Source organism: Stegodyphus dumicola, chromosome 10 (assembly GCF_044657685.1).
Source record: "Stegodyphus dumicola isolate Sdum_Otavi_A_Nest chromosome 10, ASM4465768v1".
In the NCBI taxonomy this organism is placed as follows: Eukaryota; Metazoa; Arthropoda; class Arachnida; order Araneae; family Eresidae; genus Stegodyphus; species Stegodyphus dumicola.
The window spans coordinates 125164331-125183225 of NC_140777.1; the positions used below are offsets into that span (position 1 = coordinate 125164331).

The 18895-nt window shown below is 32.7% G+C and overlaps 1 protein-coding gene across 3 annotated transcripts in view; it reads left to right on the plus strand.

Annotated features, from left to right (window-relative positions):
* LOC118198549 (uncharacterized) overlaps positions 1–14032 on the plus strand; it is a 139381-nt gene extending 125349 nt beyond the window's left edge. For 2 of the 3 annotated variants that reach the window (XM_085825511.1, XM_085825512.1), the window contains one exon: positions 13728–14032. In XM_085825511.1, the coding sequence (XP_085681637.1) occupies positions 13728–13867 (140 nt within the window). In that variant the 3' untranslated portion in view covers positions 13868–14032. The remainder of the gene's footprint in view (positions 1–13727) is intronic. The other variant, XR_015043536.1, reaches the window with a different exon arrangement.
* Positions 14033–18895: the final 4863 nt, after the last annotated feature.

The window sequence follows — 18895 nt, forward strand, 5'->3', positions numbered from 1 at the left end:
GAATTTAGCATTCAATTGTTGGATTGTTTCCATTACATCTTCTTCTCTTTCACTTCCTACAAGCATATCATCTACATATAATATTATATACGTGAATTTTCCATTGATGTTTTTGTAAAACAAGCATGGGTCGGCTTTACTTTGTTTAAATGACATGTTTAGAAGTATTTTCCAATTTTCAGATTCCAAGCTCTAGCGGCTTGTTTTAAACCATACATAGATTTCTTCAGCTTGCAAACTTTATTTTCACTTAAAATAATTATTAACTTTTGAGTATCCTTCGGATTGAGTCGTATAAATTTCTTCTTCTAGTTCTCCATGAAGGAAAGCTGTTTTCACATCGATATGTTTGACAGACATGTTTTTATACGAAGCTGCACACAGGAAGGCTCGTAGCGTTGTGTATTTTACTACAGGAGCAAAGGTTTCATCATAGTCAGATCCAAACTTCTGACTAAATCCTTTTGCGACTAATCTGGCTTTGTATCTTTCAATTTTTCCTTCTGCATTGAGCTTTGTCTTGAAAGACCATTTGCATCCTATTGGTTTTCTTCCTTTTGGTAAATCAACTAATTCCCAAGTGTTGTTTTCTTCTAGTGAATTAATTTCTTTTTGAACAGCTGTTAGCAATTTTCTTCCAAACTTTGAATTTCCTTCCAAGTTTTGGGTTCGGAGGAGATTGGATATTTGGCATGAAATCCGTAGTGATCAGGAGGTTTACCTTTTGTAAGTCTGCTCGATCTTCTGACTTCCAAAGGTTCTTCTTCGTGTTCTGATATTTCTTCCTCTTCGGGTTCTTCTATTTTTATTTCTTCCCATTCTGAGCTTTCTTCCTTAGAATTTTCTTCATCCTGGTTTAAAGAGATGCTGCTCGTTAGTTTCATTATCTTCAATAAATCGCACAGATCGACTTATTACAATTTTGTCTCCAGGAATTAAAATTCTGTAGCCTTTACTTCTGCTGTCGTAGCCGACGAGTATTCCTTCTACAGCAGTATCATCCAATTTACCTCTTTTAAATTTATGCATGTAAGCAAAAGCCTTGCACCCAAAAGTCCTCAGATGAGAGAGGTTGGGTTTCTTGTTATTCCATAATTCATATGGAGGTTTTGCATTTGGTTTTGTAGGCATACGATTCTGTAAATAATTTGCAGTCAGCACTGATTCGGCCCAGTATCTGTGAGGTTGACTTGAGTCAGCTAAAAGACATCTTGTCATCTCCATCAAAGACCTATTTGTGCGTTCACTGACTCCATTTTGTGCAGGACAATACAGTACAGTAAGCTGGTGATTTATACCATGTTTTATAAGATATTCTTCAAGTTCCTTGCTTGTGTACTCACCACCATTATCACTTCTTGGCATTTTTACCTTTCTCCCGAATTTATTGTTTGTAAGAGCAATGAATTGTTTTAGTTTAGAAATTACTTCATTTTTCTTTTTCATTAGGTAAATCATTGTGAACCTGCTGTAATCATCAATAAAAGTTTTGAAGTATAGGTATCCACTAACAGGCGGTGTTTGTACTGGTCCTAAAACAACAGTGTGAACGAGTTTGAGTGGTTTAGATGCTCTGAATTTCGATTCTTTGGGATACGGGAAATCAGTTAGTTTACATTTTATGCACTGAATGCATTTGATATCATGTTTACAATTATCTCGTTTAATTCCTTCAGCGAGTTCTTTGTTTACAAGTTTCTTGATTGCGTCATCGTTTCTGTGACCAAGGCATCTATGCCAAAGTTGAACACAGTTCTCATTTTTGCACTGAAATGCTACATGAGCTGATGGTTCATTATTCCTGTCTATTGGTTTAATTTGGTAAAGATTATTAGTTGCATGATATTCTAGAATAATCTGATCTCCTTTCGTGATTATACATTTATTTCCTTCAAACGGAACCGAAAGTCTCTTTTCTATTATTTTCTTAATTGAGATTAAATTCGTTTCTAATTCAGGAGCGTATAAAACTTCTGATAAGAGAACTTCAGTTATTTTTTGTTTAGCATTTAATGTTTTAAAACAGACAGTTCCTATCACCGTTGATTTAATACATTGCGCATTTGCAGTTATAATATCTGAAGGATTTATGGTTTTACATTCCGTGAAATATTTGTTATTATTTACGAGGTGATAACTTGCTCCGCTGTCGAAAATAAAACTCTCGGATGATTGGTGTACGGTGTAGTTAATAGACAGAGCGACGCTGTCACATCTGGATTCAATTTCCGGTGTTTTAATTTTTGTTTGTTGTTGATTCATCTCGAGGTTACCGACATTCTTTGCTTGGCATGTTTTAGAATCCACGTATGTTTTCTTTGAGTTTTGGCGCGGTTCATTTCTTCGTTTCGATTTTAGATGATAACGCTCTAATCTAAAATGGTTATTTTTATGACAATATGAGCAAAACTTTTCTCTCTTTGTCTTGTTTTGAAATGAGGCTTTAAATGCCTTTGAATCTGATGAATTATTTTCAACTCTCTTGTTAAATTCGTCAATTAATTTCCCTTTTAAGAATTCTGGATTCAGTTCCGATTCTACTCTGGCTTCAAGAGCCGTAATAAGCGTATCGTAAGAACTAGGCATTGAACAAAGCAAAAGTGCCGAAACGTGTTCGTCTTTTATGTTCTCACCTATTGATTTGAGTTTATCCACTAACTCCAGTAATGTACTTATATGTGTTTGCATATTTCCATCTTCTTCAAGCTTCAAACTGTAAAGCTTTCGCAAAAGAAATAGTTTACCTTAAAGATTAGACCTTTCATGTACCTGCCTGAGTTTTTCCCAGGTGGCTTTAGCAGTAGTTTCATGTTTAATGTGAAATTTTTGGCTGTCTTCGATAAATAAATTTATCATCGTGTGACATTGCCGATCCCGTTAACTCCATTGTTCTGTAATGGGGTTTGGAGGAACACCTTCGATTACATCGTAAAGATCCTCCTTTATTAGTAGCATTTGCATTTGGAATTTCCATGTTGAGTAATTGCTGGAATTCAGTTTTGCAATTTGCATTTGACTTGAATTCAACATTTTTGTATCGTCGAAAAATGTTATTTTGGATTTTAATGTGAAACTACAATTTAGCTTTTACAGTTTTTTTAATTATTTTTTAATTAAGCTATGATCTTTTCATCAGTACTCATAATCTTTTGTTGTAAAACATTTTATAGCCTCAAAATTTCACAACAAATTAATAAAAATAGAGAGCAAAATGATTCTTCTTACCTTGTATCCAGCGCAGCATCAAGCGAGATCATACCTAATTAACTTGTAATCCAAAATAGGTGTAGACAGAAATTGTAAGATCACAAAACACATTCTTTATTAATACGTGAAAAATAGATAAAAATTCATTAGTATTCCAAATACATATTGAAAAAGGAGGAGTTACATTATAGAGAGTGTCATATCACTGTCCTTTCATGAAGGAGTGAGAAAAGTAAGTATAAAGAATGTGTTACACAATTAGCTCTTTTGCAGGGTTTCCAGTTCATACAGTTTATCGTGCTATTGGCGACAGTCCATCACTATTTGCATACCAACATTATCAGTGTGTTAATTTGTTCTGGAGAGAGCTTTTCACTATTAGTGAGTTCAATAAATTTATCTGCAAATAGTTCAGCAGTTTCAGTATCAGCTATCATGAGCAGGGCTGTGGAGTCATTGGGGAAAATGACCGACTCTGACTCCGACTCGTACATATATATATATATATATATGTATGTAAACATATACACAAGGGTTACAGCTTATTTTTTTAATATAAAAGAAGTAATAGATGCTACAAGAAAGAAATTGATGGCATAACAAATTATTTATATTAATTAGCATTTATTATGACATGGAAAAACTGGCATTAGTTATTTCTGAGAAACAGTATAGGTTCAGGGAGATCTTCTTTGTTGGAGGGCCATAGATCCGATTTGATAAAATTCAGAGCTGAAAAGAGTCTTCCCACACTAACTTGAGTAGGAGGAAGAGCTGTTACTGTTTAGTTTAGTTTAGTGACGGAGGACGTGGGCTTCATCCCTTTACCGTTATGGTTAATTGGTAGCTGTTACTGTTACAGGTACTTCTTTTAACTTTTCAGGATGGATTTTTATAAGTTCTAGGAGAGGTGTCTTGCATGCACAATCGTATTTCTTCAAAGGCCATGTAAAAATCTTGTTTGTATTTTTTCATTTTTCTATCTAAAGGCTCTTGGCTCTTTATTTTCATTCGCTTTGCCTTAGCCTTTTCAATATTATCCAAAAATATTTCTCAAAATCTAATTCATCACTGGAAGAGGATGATAGAGACTGGATTGCAATGTCTGCAGTTTCACTGTCCTGATTCGAATTCTCCAATTGTTCTGAGAATAATTTCATTCTTAAAGAAAGCTCATAGGTGGCTTTCTTTGCCTTTATAATTTGTTCGTCATCCAAGAAAATTCGGTGTTTTGGATCTACATATTGAACCCAGCAAGATCTCATTGTCTGCAAACTAGTTTCTCTTTTCTTCATTGAAAAAATGATTCCTTCTGCAATAAACCCTCTTTCAGAAAGAACAAACATCTCATTCTTCCATTCTTGCCTCCTATCAGTTCTTCAGATTGCAGCTTTTTTGTGGCTACATGCGGTGTAGAAAGAAGAGTTTCCAATCTGCAAGATCATTCCACAATCTTTCTGTTAGTGAAACATTAGGGTTAGCTACATCTTCTAAAAAAGTTCTTAATTCTAAAAACCTCTTTATCATCAAATATGTACTTCCTTGTCACGTTGCTTGATCAGTAATTGCTCCTTTTCCTGCTCGCTTCCTAAGAATGGCATCAATTTGGGAGTTCTTGCTGCTATTGCTGCTTACCTAAATTTACCAGTGAGATTTGTAACTAAATCAGTTTAATCACTAATGGCAAACATCACATCCATCCTCCTGCCTTATATTTATGTATTAATATGTCAATAAACTAGAAAATAACTATTTATTAATGTATATAGTTCATAAAAAATAATAACTCAGCTTGTAATTTTTTTTTTTTTTTTTTTTAATTCATTTAAATTTCATTTCAAATTCAACTTGTCCAACAAAAACTAGAGCTAGAGTCGACCTGTTTTTAGCGACTCCAGCTCCGGCTCCTTTTACTACCAAATCTGTCCGATTCTGACTCCATGACTCTGACTCCACAGCCCTGATCATGAGATTGGTGACAGAAGACATGTTGATCTGTTAAATTTTATCTTGCTCCTATCGCACGCTGAGACAATTGAGCTTTAATTATATTATTTTAGTTATTTATTATACTTGCATCTATTTCTTGCACATGCTTAAGGCTTACATGAGTTCTGAATAAATAAATTCCCACATACACTTAAGGCATATCGAAGGCCGGCGTTAGATATCTTATATGCAGTCTCTCTGCTGGTCCTAAATTCTGCTACTATGCACCTCTCTAATTCTTAAATTTTGCTGCCCCTAAATTCTGGGTTCAAGTGCTTTCACCGAATTCTAAAATTTTTGTCATCCTTAAATTTGTTCCTCGGTGCTTCACTAAATTCCAAAAAAATTGTCTAAATTCTGCTGCCCAGCTCTGCTGGCAGTTCTGAGTTTATGTGAGTAACAGATCAATTATTCTTAATTCAGATACTACTAATCTTTTAGCATATGAGTATCATTAACAAAATTTATTTTTAACATATGGAAATAAATTTTTGTTAAAATATTTTCTTGTCAACCTTTTTTAACACTTTTAATTTAAATCTGTAATCATCGCCAAGTGCAATGTCAACATAAAAGGTTACCATACTCTTTGTTATACTAATATAGAAAAAAAATTTTTTAGGCATCGCTGCATATGTCATTACTCAAGTTTTCATGTGCTGATATACATGTGGTGATGAAAGGAAAATATCATAAATAATGATTCACCTGGTTGGCATCTGGAGTATAAGTATTAGTTCATGTACAATCAACAATGTTTCTATGTAGAATGTTTCGGTTTGGCATGCATGCCAATCAGATATGCAGCTATAGAGTTAAATTATTGATTACACAAATGTATGCTAAAATGATTTTCTTAAATAACGAGGTATTTTATTTAATGCCGAAGTGAACTTAAGATTTGGGACTCTCCGCATGCTTTATTATGGGGCAAAAATCAAATGTGCATGCATAAAACATACAAAAAGAAAATTGTAAAAGGAAAAAAAAACAAGACTGTTGATGGCTTTGAGGTCTGGATTTTAGATCATTCCGGATATTGGACGTCTGGATCTCGGACTTTGTACTGTATTAACCACAGTCACATTGCATTTACTATACTTTTTATTTTGGTGAACTGGGACTGAACTCTATGTTTATCAGTTACTGGTCAGTTGTATATCTTGTGCAATGAATATAAGATGTGTATAATGATTATTACATCTACATTTGCAAGACTGGCTATTTGATAAGAATAAATCCATGTATGATGTTTTTGGCCTTACTAGAAGTATGGACATTTCTGTTTAAAAATCAGTAGTAATGGAAGCAGTAACCATTCAGCAGAGGTGCTAAGTTACGGTATAAGATATCTTGTTGTTTTCATAGATGGACAGAACTGTGTACTAGTTATTGTAGAATTGATTGTAATTATTGAATTAAGGTATTTGGTATGGCTATTTAAATACTCATGATCACTCACATCAGATTTCTCCCTTATACTTGTCTGTAGGAGTTATTTTGCAATCCTTCATATCAGTGGATTAATTTCTCCTTCACATATTGAACCTATATTCTCATCACTATAGCCAGATTCAGTCTGATATGAGTATAAGAGTTTCCGTAGGAAGTGCTTTTTTATAAACTTTCTTTAAACTTAATCATATATCATTGTCATGCTTTTTGATGAGTCTAAATCCTTCTGTAAATATGAGCTATCAGTGAGTAAATTGTGTCACTTCATATACCATTTTAAGGAGGTATTGTTGCATGATCTGCATATGTGCTATATTGTTAATAATTTACTTGTTTTCCATAGTTTACTCTGTGAAATTTTCAAGGTAACTGAATGCATCCTTTGTGGTGATGTGCTATCAATGGTTACGTACATATAAAGTATTAAAAATGCTTACTGCTTTGATAAATGGTTACGTACACATAAAGTATTAAAAATGCTTACTGCTTCTTGCTTTGATATTCATTCTATGTTCTTCCACTTCAAAATAAAATCAAACTTTTTATACAGTTTCAATAGAATAAAGCTTCCAGTTAGTAAAATATTAATTATGTTTCAAATACTAAAAAATAAAATGTTTCATAACTAAATGTGCAGAATTTACTGAAATGGGATTAATAAGTACTTTCAAGGGGCCATATATAATTAATGACAACTTCTATTTTGGCCAACAAAGTAAAGTAGCTGTTACTTTGACTCAGATTATGACAGTTATGTTGGTAAATTTGTTCTTCAATATCTTTAAATGTGTTCATAGAATTGTGAAATCTTTTGTTTTTAACTCTGTAAAGTATATGAATATTTTGTAAGTGGACATTTTATAGAGGCCATGTAAAAAGTTAAATTTTATTTTTACAGAACCATCCATAATATTGAAATTGCATTCATAACATATACCTTGTAATAGGAAACTCTGCAACTGTGAGAATATCAGTATTTAAGGAATACTTTGTGCATTCACAAACCAAATATAACATGGGATGTAATATGAATTTAAATGTGCTTTCTGATTCATGACTTGTTTGATTTACTTGATCATTACTTGATTATCTCCTATTTTTAGGAGGCTAAAAATAATAAAGCATGAAACATTTCAGCATAACATATGTGAATAAAGAAAAAGAAAAATGTGCACGTATGGATATAAATAAACCATGTTTGCTGAATATGGTCGAAATGATTGAACTGTAGGTTGGAACATATTAGACAACATAAAGCAGAAAGGCATCAAACTTTAAACTTAATTGCGGAATTTGAAAAGCATAATTCTGTAAAGGATTTAGATTAAATTGTAAACTCCTTACTTTTTTTAAAATTTTTTTATTGAAAGTTCTGTTGACTACTCTTTTCACATACCATTGTGCAAAACTTTTGTATTTAGCGAATAAAAATTTAAATAATGCAATCTGTGTTGAAAGTGTTTTAGCACTGCAACTGGAAGCATTTGGATAATAATGTATTTACAGTTTTTGTTAGTTTCTTTCTAAATAATTGGCGTGAGATTGATATAGAATTTTCCTTATTAGATTCCTTTAAGTAGTCTTGCATCCTCTTGAACTTCTTTTAATATACAGTATGTATATTTTACTGAGCCCCAAAGAAACAAAAAAAGGATTGATTGTCTATTATTCCATTGCAATAGGGCACGAGTGTATACTATCATTTTAATAATTTATGTGTTCTATTTCTGAGAAATATGATACAGCAACTTGTGGCTGCTAACTCATTAGAAATTGTCTACTACTTCCTGGAGAACATAGGCATATGTCCTGACATACCTGTTTCAGGACTATTAAATCAGTTCTTGGAACTTTTTGAATATACAGTACTCGCTGCTTATTAAACTAACTGTTAACAAACTCAGCCGCTTATTAGATTCAAATTTCCAGGAACCAAAGTGAATAAATACTAACCAATAGAAAAATTACCTTTATTAAACTTAGATGGGCAAAAGGCTGATTCTTCGGTGTCGGAATATTCTACTTAGGCTTTAAGCTTAAAACTAAAAAATGTTTCTTTACTTGAGCTTCACTAAATTCTGGGAGAGAATTTTATATCATCTGGCTATCAAATGGCTCACAAATTGGAGAAAGAAAAATGCAACAATTTTCACCAGTAATTGCATGAGGAACAGGAAGATTTAGATTGTCAGGCAGCTGGTAACTGGATAAAAGATGTTTTACGTGGCCTGCTAAATTAATACAAGCCATTCAAAATTTATAATACAAATGAAAGTAAATTGCATTACAGAGCATTACAAAACTTAAAATTATTTAAAAATAAAACAGCAGTTGGTTTAAGAAATTGAAGTAATAAGTTACTGTGTTACTAATTGACAAAAATGGAAAACCTTGGTGTTTGAAAGGTGATAACAGTTTACTTCTAATTTAACATAGCAACAAGGACTTATGGGGAACAAATAGTGTTTTTATTGATTTTCTTTTGAAATCGAACAGCAAACTACAAATAGTTTTACTAACTAAATAACTGTGCAGCACATATACTTTAAATCTCTTTCTGAAAAACATTTGTGTTTCTTCTCATAGGTACACTTTCTAAGATTCAGTCTTTAATTCTAAGGTATTATAAAAGCTTCCAAATATCATTACAAAAAAATATATATATTTGAAAAATGATGAACAGAACTGAATTTTGAGAGAGTGAGTCGTGTGTATTATAATCAATGCAAGGTTTTAATCTCTTAAAAAATCTGTTAAAACTGATTTTGAAAATGTGTCTTTCATGCAGTAGAAGCCTCAAAGGAACTGCAGGCTATAACTAACATTTGAGACATCAGTGAGGGAAGCTTTGAAAATTTGTTTTTATAATATGTTTCAATTCACAAAAATACTGGGACAGCATGTGTAAAAATTTACTATGAAATTTTTTAAATGGCTGCAGAAACTGACAGCTAAGGTGATGTCATCACCAATCAAATTTAAAAAAGCACTGCAAATTCTAAGAAAAATTGTTGTGAAAGGTGCTGAGCTAAAAAACTACGAGCAGTTTTTCAAAACTGAGCATACTATTGAAAAATGTTGAACACTGTGAAACAAGCACAGATTAGAGATAAAATTTCATCAAGAACCATAATTATAAAAATTCTTTTGCAAAATTAAAAAAAAAAAAAAAAAAAAAGAATTTCCAAATTGCATAAATATTTTAATTTTAGAATAAGATTTTATTATTATTTTAGGTTTAGTTAATGAATTAGCTGTTATTTTACTTGAAAGTTTAAAACTGATACCATAGTCTGTGATACAAAAATCGTCGTCTATTAAACTTAGCCGCTTAAACTGAAATAAGTTTGAAGCAGAAATGATTTTAATAATCAGCAGGTACTGTGTGTAGATTTATTGGAGTTTGTGGTGCTGAAAATTCTCTTACTTTCTTAACATGCAGAGAATAACAGCTACATTGGTTGATGTTTATTTAGGACTATATAAAGTTTGAAGGAATATAAATAATATTAAAATTTACCGTATGTTTGAAAAAACTGATATAGTTGGATTTATTAATAATTATTTATATTTAAGAAACGAATATATTTGTAATATTTAAGAATGTATTTCTTTATGTAGTTGAAAACTCTGTTTCTTCAAAATTCTTTTTACTGTTTCGATTTCAGAATGATATTAATAAATCTGTTTCACTATTAAAAAGATTAAACTTGTTTATTATGTTCTATATTTATGTATATTATACTAATTTAACAAAGCAACAAGACTATGTATTATGTGTATTATTAAATTCTGTATTTACATATGATTTCAGAATAATATTAATAAATATATTTCATTATTAAAAAAGATTAAACTTATTTGTTACATTCTATGTTTATGAATGCTATTACATTGACTACCAATAAGTATTTGGACACCTATGCAAATGACGATATCTGCGGTCCTAAGGTACGTCACGGACTCCGCCGGTATATATCATGTAGGAAACAGCATCTGCTTTAGTCGCATGCAAGATGCCTCGCAGTTCAGAGCTCTCTGATTTCGAGAAAGGTATATTATCGGGTATCACAAATGTGGCCGATCCTTAAGGGACATATCTAGCGATCTGAAGTATCCAAAATCTACAGTGGCCTATATGATTAAGAAGTGGAAGGTGAGCGGTGATTGTCGGAATGTGCTCCGAGTCGGCAGACCAACAAAACTGGGGGATAGAGACCGACGAGTGCTGTCCAGAGAAATTCGGAGGAACCGCACCCAACTGATGGCCCTCATCCGCGAGGAGTTTCAACAGGCATCCGGGAGTATTGTTTCAATGAATACCATCCGTAAGGAAGCACATCTGCTTGGTTTTCATGGTTGTGATGCTGCCCATAAGCCTTTGATCACAAATTCCAACCGCGCTGCTCGGTTAATGTGGTGCAAAGCATATCGAAATTTTACCGTAGATCAGTGGAAACGGGTTCTTTGGGGTGACGAATCAAGGTTCACCCTTTACAGGGTTCGTAGCCGTCCTTACAAGTGCTTATAAGTCCTTATATTTGAAAATAAAATATAAAGGCCCTTATAGGTGCTTACTTTTTCTTTAAAGCCTTTTTTTTTTTTTTTTTTTTTTTTTTTTTTTGTGCTTATTTTTTGCTTTTAGTGGTTTTTTTAATGAATTCGCATTTTTCCTCCCGTACCAAAGCCGAAACTAAATAAACAACTTTTCTTCCTTATATGGAACGTCAGACGGTGAATCATACTCCCGGAAATAGTTTTTTCCCTTTCTCTGCATTAACGTAACTTATATATTGTGCGCGAGAGTATAGACAGTTGCACATCGTTCTTTTAGTCAAAGAATTGCGAAAACCATAGAAAATTCCGGTACATTCGGTATTCTTTTCCGGCCACCCAAATACTACACATGTTTGAATTTCTATCAAGATTTTAATAATTTGCATTCTAGTTCCGCCTGGTCAGTTCATATTCGTGTTTATTATGATTGTTATGCTTATATTATGAGCATATATATGAATATTTATAATAATATAGTTGCAGTAGCTGCTGAAGTGTAGATAAACTTCCAAAAATTGGTGTATTTTTACACAGATTAGCTTTCTAAGGAATAATATTCGAAATGGCTTAAATAAGGAAAGTAATCGAATAGTCAGAATAATTTTTTTCTCCCAATACATTATACTGTACGGAGGTTGGGAGGTTCTCCCCTTTCTCCGCAAAATCTCTAATATTGAAGCAGCAGACTTTTTTTTTTTTTTTTTTTGTCACTGTCCAATCTGGATTGAATAGGACTAAAAGTTTTGCGGTCTACCCAACCCAAGCGAAGAATGATTCTATTCCGGAAATTTAACGCAGTCTGTTCAAAATTAGAATCAAAAACACCCCAGATTAGTAAGTCTCTTTCTTTTCCTTTATTTAGTTCTTTATTCTCCGAATACCGGCTGCTGTTGATTCCGATTGCATAATATCACATATGGAAGAATTACGCCGCACGTATTGCGCAATAATGTATGCGATATTTTGCAGAGATAATTAATTTTGATGTTCAGTCTGAGATTTATTTATGAACACTTAAAAGAGTTTTACTGTGCAGAATACTTCTCAGTTCCGTTGGTCTATATTTATATGATGCACATATCGAAATGTCAAAATCATTTATTTAGCCGAGAAATCTAAAGAACGGCTACAATCTCTCCCTCCTCTTTTTCCAGTTACGCTCGACTATACGAAATATTCGGCAATTTCCGAGTATGCGGGTTAGTTAAGCTTTTACTGTTTAAGGATGACTGCATGAAGCAATTTCCCTTCTCCTGATTTCAGAAATGTTTCTCTTTTTCACTTAAATTACTTTGCTTGGAATATATGTTAAGGGAAAACTGTTATGCAATGAAAATTTAGAAATAGTTCATAATTTTGATTTAAATTATTTAAATATTAATATGATTGGAAAAATAAATTGTATTATTAGGTGCCAAGCGAATACAATTAATATGGCTTATTATTATTTATTTTCTATATTTTGAACTGAAATTTCATCATTAAATCTTGTAATATAGTTTAGTTCTGCATAGTTTTTTTTCTCTCTCACTGTAAACTAATTCTGTAAATTGAACTGTCATTTAAAATTTAAAAAAAAAGTTGTTTTCCATGGTTGAGGTAATGCTCATTCTCTTGATAAATATTGCATTGCTCATATTTTAAATTGCAAGTCTAATTTTTCTTTTAAGGTTATGCAGTTGTGTATAATGTAATTAGACAGGTGCTTACTTTTTTTTTTCTTAAAATGTGCTTGAAAAGTGCTTATAGGTGCTTATTTTTTTAACTAAAATGTGGCTATGAACCCTGCTTTACCGTTCGGATGCTAGGGTCTGGGTCTGGCGTCTACCTGGAGAACATCTCCTGCCAGAATGCATTTTGCCAACAGTCAAGTTTGCGGAGGTGGATTTATGGTCTGGGGGTGTTTCTCCTGGTATGGGCTGGGACCCTTGGTCCCCATTCATGGTAAGCTCAACTCCGATGCCTACTGCACTATTTTGGATGACAATGTGCTTCCTACATTGTGGCAGTTTTACGGGTTGGATCCCTGTTACTTTCAGGACGACAGTGCCAGTTATCATGTTTCGACGTTAACCAAGGCTTGCTATGGTGGAGTTCATCGAATGGACTAGTCTGCGTCCAGATCTGAACCTTATCGAGAACCTCTGGGACGAGTTGCATCGCCGAATTCAGGGGTGCACTACCCGTGCAAAATCAGCGAAGGAACTTCTATGTCTTCTCCAAGCTGAGTGGAAGAAAATACCACTAGTTGTCATACAAAGACTTGAGGAAAGTATGTCCCAGAGGGTCCACACTGTAATTACTTCTCGTGGAGGTTCTACCAACTATTGATTTTGAATAAAGTTAGTTTTTCTTTCCTATCACAGGTGTCCAAATACTGATTGGTAGTCAGTGTATACTAATTTAACAGAGCAACAAGAATGCACTATTTTATTCTGTATTTACATATATTACATTTCATTTTAAAACTTCAATCAAAGAATTGTATTCTTGTCATCTGTTTTGTGTTTTTTATATAGCTCCGAGGAGAAAACGAAAGCTTCCTGAAAGAAAGAGGCGTTGTAGATATTGTGAAAAGTTTATTAAAACATCAGAAATGGAAAAACATTATTTTATAGACCATAACATACATAAAATATCCAGAGGAAGTCAGAAATAAATAATCAAGATCTGATCATATGTATTAGTGATTTTACCAATATTTGTAATTTTGTAAAATTTATTTTACAAGTACTAATTAATTTTATACTGTATATAAAATATTTATTGTTCCTCTGCTCTCAGCAGGAAATAATCACATTGTAATTAAAAGGAAGAAAAATTGTTTTTATTGATTTTATTACATAATTGCTTTTTTGCATCAGTATTGTTGTGTATTCACTGTAATGGTGTGAAAATTAGCTTAATTTCCTGCCATAATTTAGGTGAAAACTAAATTATGGCAGGAAATTAAGCTAATTAAGCAGGCAGCCTTTCTTTTTAAATTATATATTATTTTCTATCTGAAAATAATGCATATTAATATATTTTGGCCTTTGTATGGCTTTAAAATTCTAAATGTTTGTTTGAAAACTACAATGGAACCTTGATCTGTTGTTCATCATTGGGATAAACAAAAATGGGGAAGGAGATGAATGAATGAAAATGATTAACCAGGAAGATGATAGCAGTAAATAAGTAAGTTAGATTAAATATGCCGTCGTGGAAGGCTTTCTAAGGGAAACTGATTTATACTCACATTACTCTTGGAGCATCTACTTTGAAAACCAAGCATGTATCCAACTCTTTTGCTTAGGTTCAAACCTGGATTGAGCTACCACTATTCAACAGTCTAATCACTTTCAACAGGAATACATTAAATTCTTCTCACCAGAAAATCAAACATCATCCTTTGCTTCCAAACTAAATTTTCCTTCAGTTAAAAATAAAGCTTTTAAAGATTTAATGTTTTCATGGTTCCTGTCATATCCACCTTGTATATAAAACTATGTTTTAGAAGGTTCATAAATTGTAGTGAAGCATGGCATCATCTCATGTTCATTTTCATCTCCCTCCATACACCATGCAGACCTAAACTGAAAACTAATCCTGGAATCCAGGGTAAGTAGCAGAAATAAATTTGCAGCAGCTAACTCGAGAATAGTATTAAAAACTAATTGCTAATTATGTGGACTGAGGTGCAAATAATAAGCATGCATTTATTTTGCTTAAAATATTTCTTGCAAACAATTATGTGGGAAATGTTGCCTGAGTACTGGATTTACAAGTGATTAATGTGGTAAAACAATAATTCAGGAAATGTTGGATATGAGAGTAATTAATGTTATTTATATAATACTGTATTTGTAGCCGAAGATGGGGGAACAGTACATATGAAAAACGTAGATCAAGGTTTCTATGTATGTGCAGTATGCTTCATCACAATCTTTGTACATGATAATAGTAATAAAAAATCTGATGTGTACACCACATGACTTCCTTGTACGGAATATTAAATTATACGCATTTTTTCTTGCATTTAATTTAAACTTATTGGATTGAATTAAATCTACTTCGCCGACAACACATAAACCACAATACAATAAATGCATTCTTTAAAACTCACTATAGTATTTCTTTACCATAGCGACACTCTGGTGCTAGATTCACTTAACAGTATAATATTTCGTTCATATTATAACTCATAATGCATAAAATTTATATCATTTAAAGAATAGAATTATCTAATCGTTGCTACATGTTCTATTCAAATACTATAATAAAGCTAGAATGATGTATAAAAGAAATTAAGCAAATAAAACAAAAAAGAAACAGTTTTTCACAGACGATTGAGTATTTCTCATTCAATTAATTCAGTTCTCACTTCGCGAGAAGGCAAAAATACATAAAAACTCAAAATATATATATTAAAAATTACGAAGTAAATCTTAAACACTTATTTCCTCGAAAAAATTCCAGAAAGGATTAAGCATGATTTAATTGACAATAATAAATGAAGGCGTTATCTTTGTTATTGCAAAGCTAAGTTTCTCTAGATTGGCAGCAAATCCACTAGTCTGCTGTTTCAAATGTAAACAATCAATGGCCGCCATAAAAAAAAAGGCTTAGTGGCACTTAAACAACTTGTTGATAATTCTAAAAATATTGCATACAAATTTACTAAAGGCATAAAAACCTTAACCGGAAGATTAAAAACAACATAATTCAATCATTTTTAAAGCAAAAAATGTACAATTTACAAACATATAATAGTAAAGAAACTGAGATCATTGAGCCGGGTAACAGAGTGGATATATATATATATAAATATGTTTATATACGTTTGGCGCGGCCGATTGCAACCAAAATACGAGGTGCACATCTACATGTTATAACAGTCCTACATACAAAATTTCAACGTTCTGAGGCTACTCGTTTTTGAGTTATGCGAGATACGTACGACGTACATACGTTGGTACAGACGCCACGAAAAATTCTCTTCAGAATTAATTTTAAAGCAGTTTTATAATTATTTTGGAGGAAACGAGTCTTTTATTCTGTCCTTATGTCCAGATATCACGCAAAAACATCGTTAAATTGCATTCGATAGCGGTCAAAATGGATATTTTCGTTGAAATATGCTGCCTGAAACTTTTCACGATTACAATACTTCCTTTTTACTTCATACAAGGAAGTAAAAAGAAGAAAAATGTACATAAATGTGATATTCGTATTTAATTGAAATGTGTAAAAAGTTTTATTTAATTCATTATAATGAAATGAATTCATGCTATTTAATTATACTCATTTTAAAATTTGTAAATATACAAATTTTTGACATTTTGTAATTAATACATATATTTATGTATATAATGCTCATGTTTTTATCTTTTTTTATGAATAAAGAGTATATTTAATTAGTGTATATATGTGTGATTTTTGTAATTTGTAGGGTTATTATCAAAATAGCTAGCATGTCACATAGCTGCACCACAGGTCCGGGGTTCGATCCCTGGGCTGGGAAAAGTTGACTCAGCCTTTCATTCCTTGAGTGGGTCGATAAAATGAGTACCAAGTTCACTTGGGGACTAAATACCGGGGGTTCTGGAACAAACTGACCACTTGCCCAGGTCATATGCTGATGCACTTTAGGGCCCAATGTCAAGAAAGATTTCAGGACACTGCAGGCTGGGGCCCACTAGGGGCTGTTGTACTACTGAGTTTAGTTTAGTTTTTTTTTTTTTCCCCTTCTTGCAGACCCTAATAGACAAGTTAGCAAGCAGTCGCTACATTTGAAATATTATTACAAAGACCTGAGGAAATTTAAATAACCTTTTTATTTAATCTTGAAATTAAAACAGAAGGCAACAAACTATGATTCTTGGCTTTTAAAATTAACAACAGATATTTCAAAAGATAATTCTGGTCTTCTGACCGATGGGATGGGAATCTTGCTTGATCGTTTTTCCACTCTCGAACAGAGAATTTTTGCATGTTTTGCAATGAGTTTCGATATCTTGCGCTCCTCATCATATACTCTGTTCTGTGTTTTGCTAGTAGGAAGTACCACCTGGGAAATAATCTGCTGCAGTTTTTTTTGTTGATAATATAAAAAATGATCAATAAATAAATAGTTCCTTTTTTTCCTTCAGCTAACTTCCTTGCTTCTCTCGGCATTGCTATCTGCGTAGGTTTTTGGCTACGGAAAAGGCTGTGATTACATCTGCGTTTACCTCCTCCTCCTCTTCGGTTTTCTCCTCCAAAAGCATTGTCGAGGTGGGGGATTCTACGTTCTCCTTTGTTTGCATTTCGGCGAACACACTCAGCAGATTTTCTTCTTCGAAATGATTTTTTTCTAAAATCTCAGGGTTTGATTTTTCTCCTGCATGATTAATCAACAGTTCATGTATTTCTGAAGTTATTAATTAAGGCGCACTTAGCTTATCAGTCACTGCAATTAATGTATCCACAAAATTAAATAAACTCTTTGCAAAATTCTTATAATAAATAATAGGTACATGGAAAACTTTTACTTCAGTCGGCTGTCAGAAAGCAGTGGTTAGTATGATTTTGCTACCTTCCCTTGTCTTCTAAATATGGAATGAGTGATTGTTATCTGCATTCCGGAGTCTACGATAACTTCGATTTCGTCAGTTGGATGATACTTTCTTCGAATTTGGGTCGTAGATGGGACGAGTCAACTTTAGCTACTAAGCTTTTTCTCTGTTCTATTTGAATTTCTAGAAGTTCTGGGATCAGCCATTTCCTTCTTCTTTACTGCAACTTCTTTCTTTTTTTGTCTGGGCAATTTCTTGCGATGTGTTGAGAGCTTCCACAAATAGAACATTCTTTTCTTCTCACATAAAATTCTTGTTTCAAGTATTCTTTTCTCATGTGTGGAGGAGGATATATTTATCTTTTATACATGTTGTATTCCTGAATCTTGGTGATCGTTTAGTTTCGTTTTGGACTTCGTCAAAAGATTGTCATTTTGCTGCGAAAAGATGTTACATTCTTTAACTAATTCTTGTGGCTTCAACCATTTATTTCCTTGACGTATTGCCACGTGCACTGCTGTTTCTCCATCTAAAGCTTGAAATTATCAGAAATAATTAGTTCCTCGAGAGTTTAAAAAATCTTTTACTTCTCTTGATTTACAGTACTAGTCCCATGCCGCTGTTAGTCGTGAAGCAAATTAGATATGAGATTCGCCAGAATAATGTTCAGCATCTTCTAAAATTTTTTAAAAAGCAGAGTTTTGGAGGGGTGTGATATTCCTTTAGAATAAGAGTTTTCACCTTTCGGTAGATCTTCTTTCTTTATGTAGACGAGGGCATTTGAAGCATTTTCTCAAATTTGTTTCAACAGTATTTCCGCTTTGAATTCTGGAACTTTCTTGTGCATAAATCCTATTTTGATAAAATCGAAAAATATATTCCATGCTTCCGCTGTCTTCGGTACTAATATAGTCGGTGTTTGTATTCCTTTGATGAGCTTGTTCGAGGGAAATTTTGGTTTGTCAGTAGTTGTTTTGGATTTAAGGTGTCGGACTTACACTTCTCCATTTTAAGTTCCTTAAATCTTCACCAATTCAATTTCGTGTCCTCTTTATTTCCGATCTCTCTTTTCCCATCTGTATTCTTTTGATTTATATTTTTCTTTTTTTCTACTCTCATTTTACATTTCTTTCTTTCGCAAAGTCAGCATT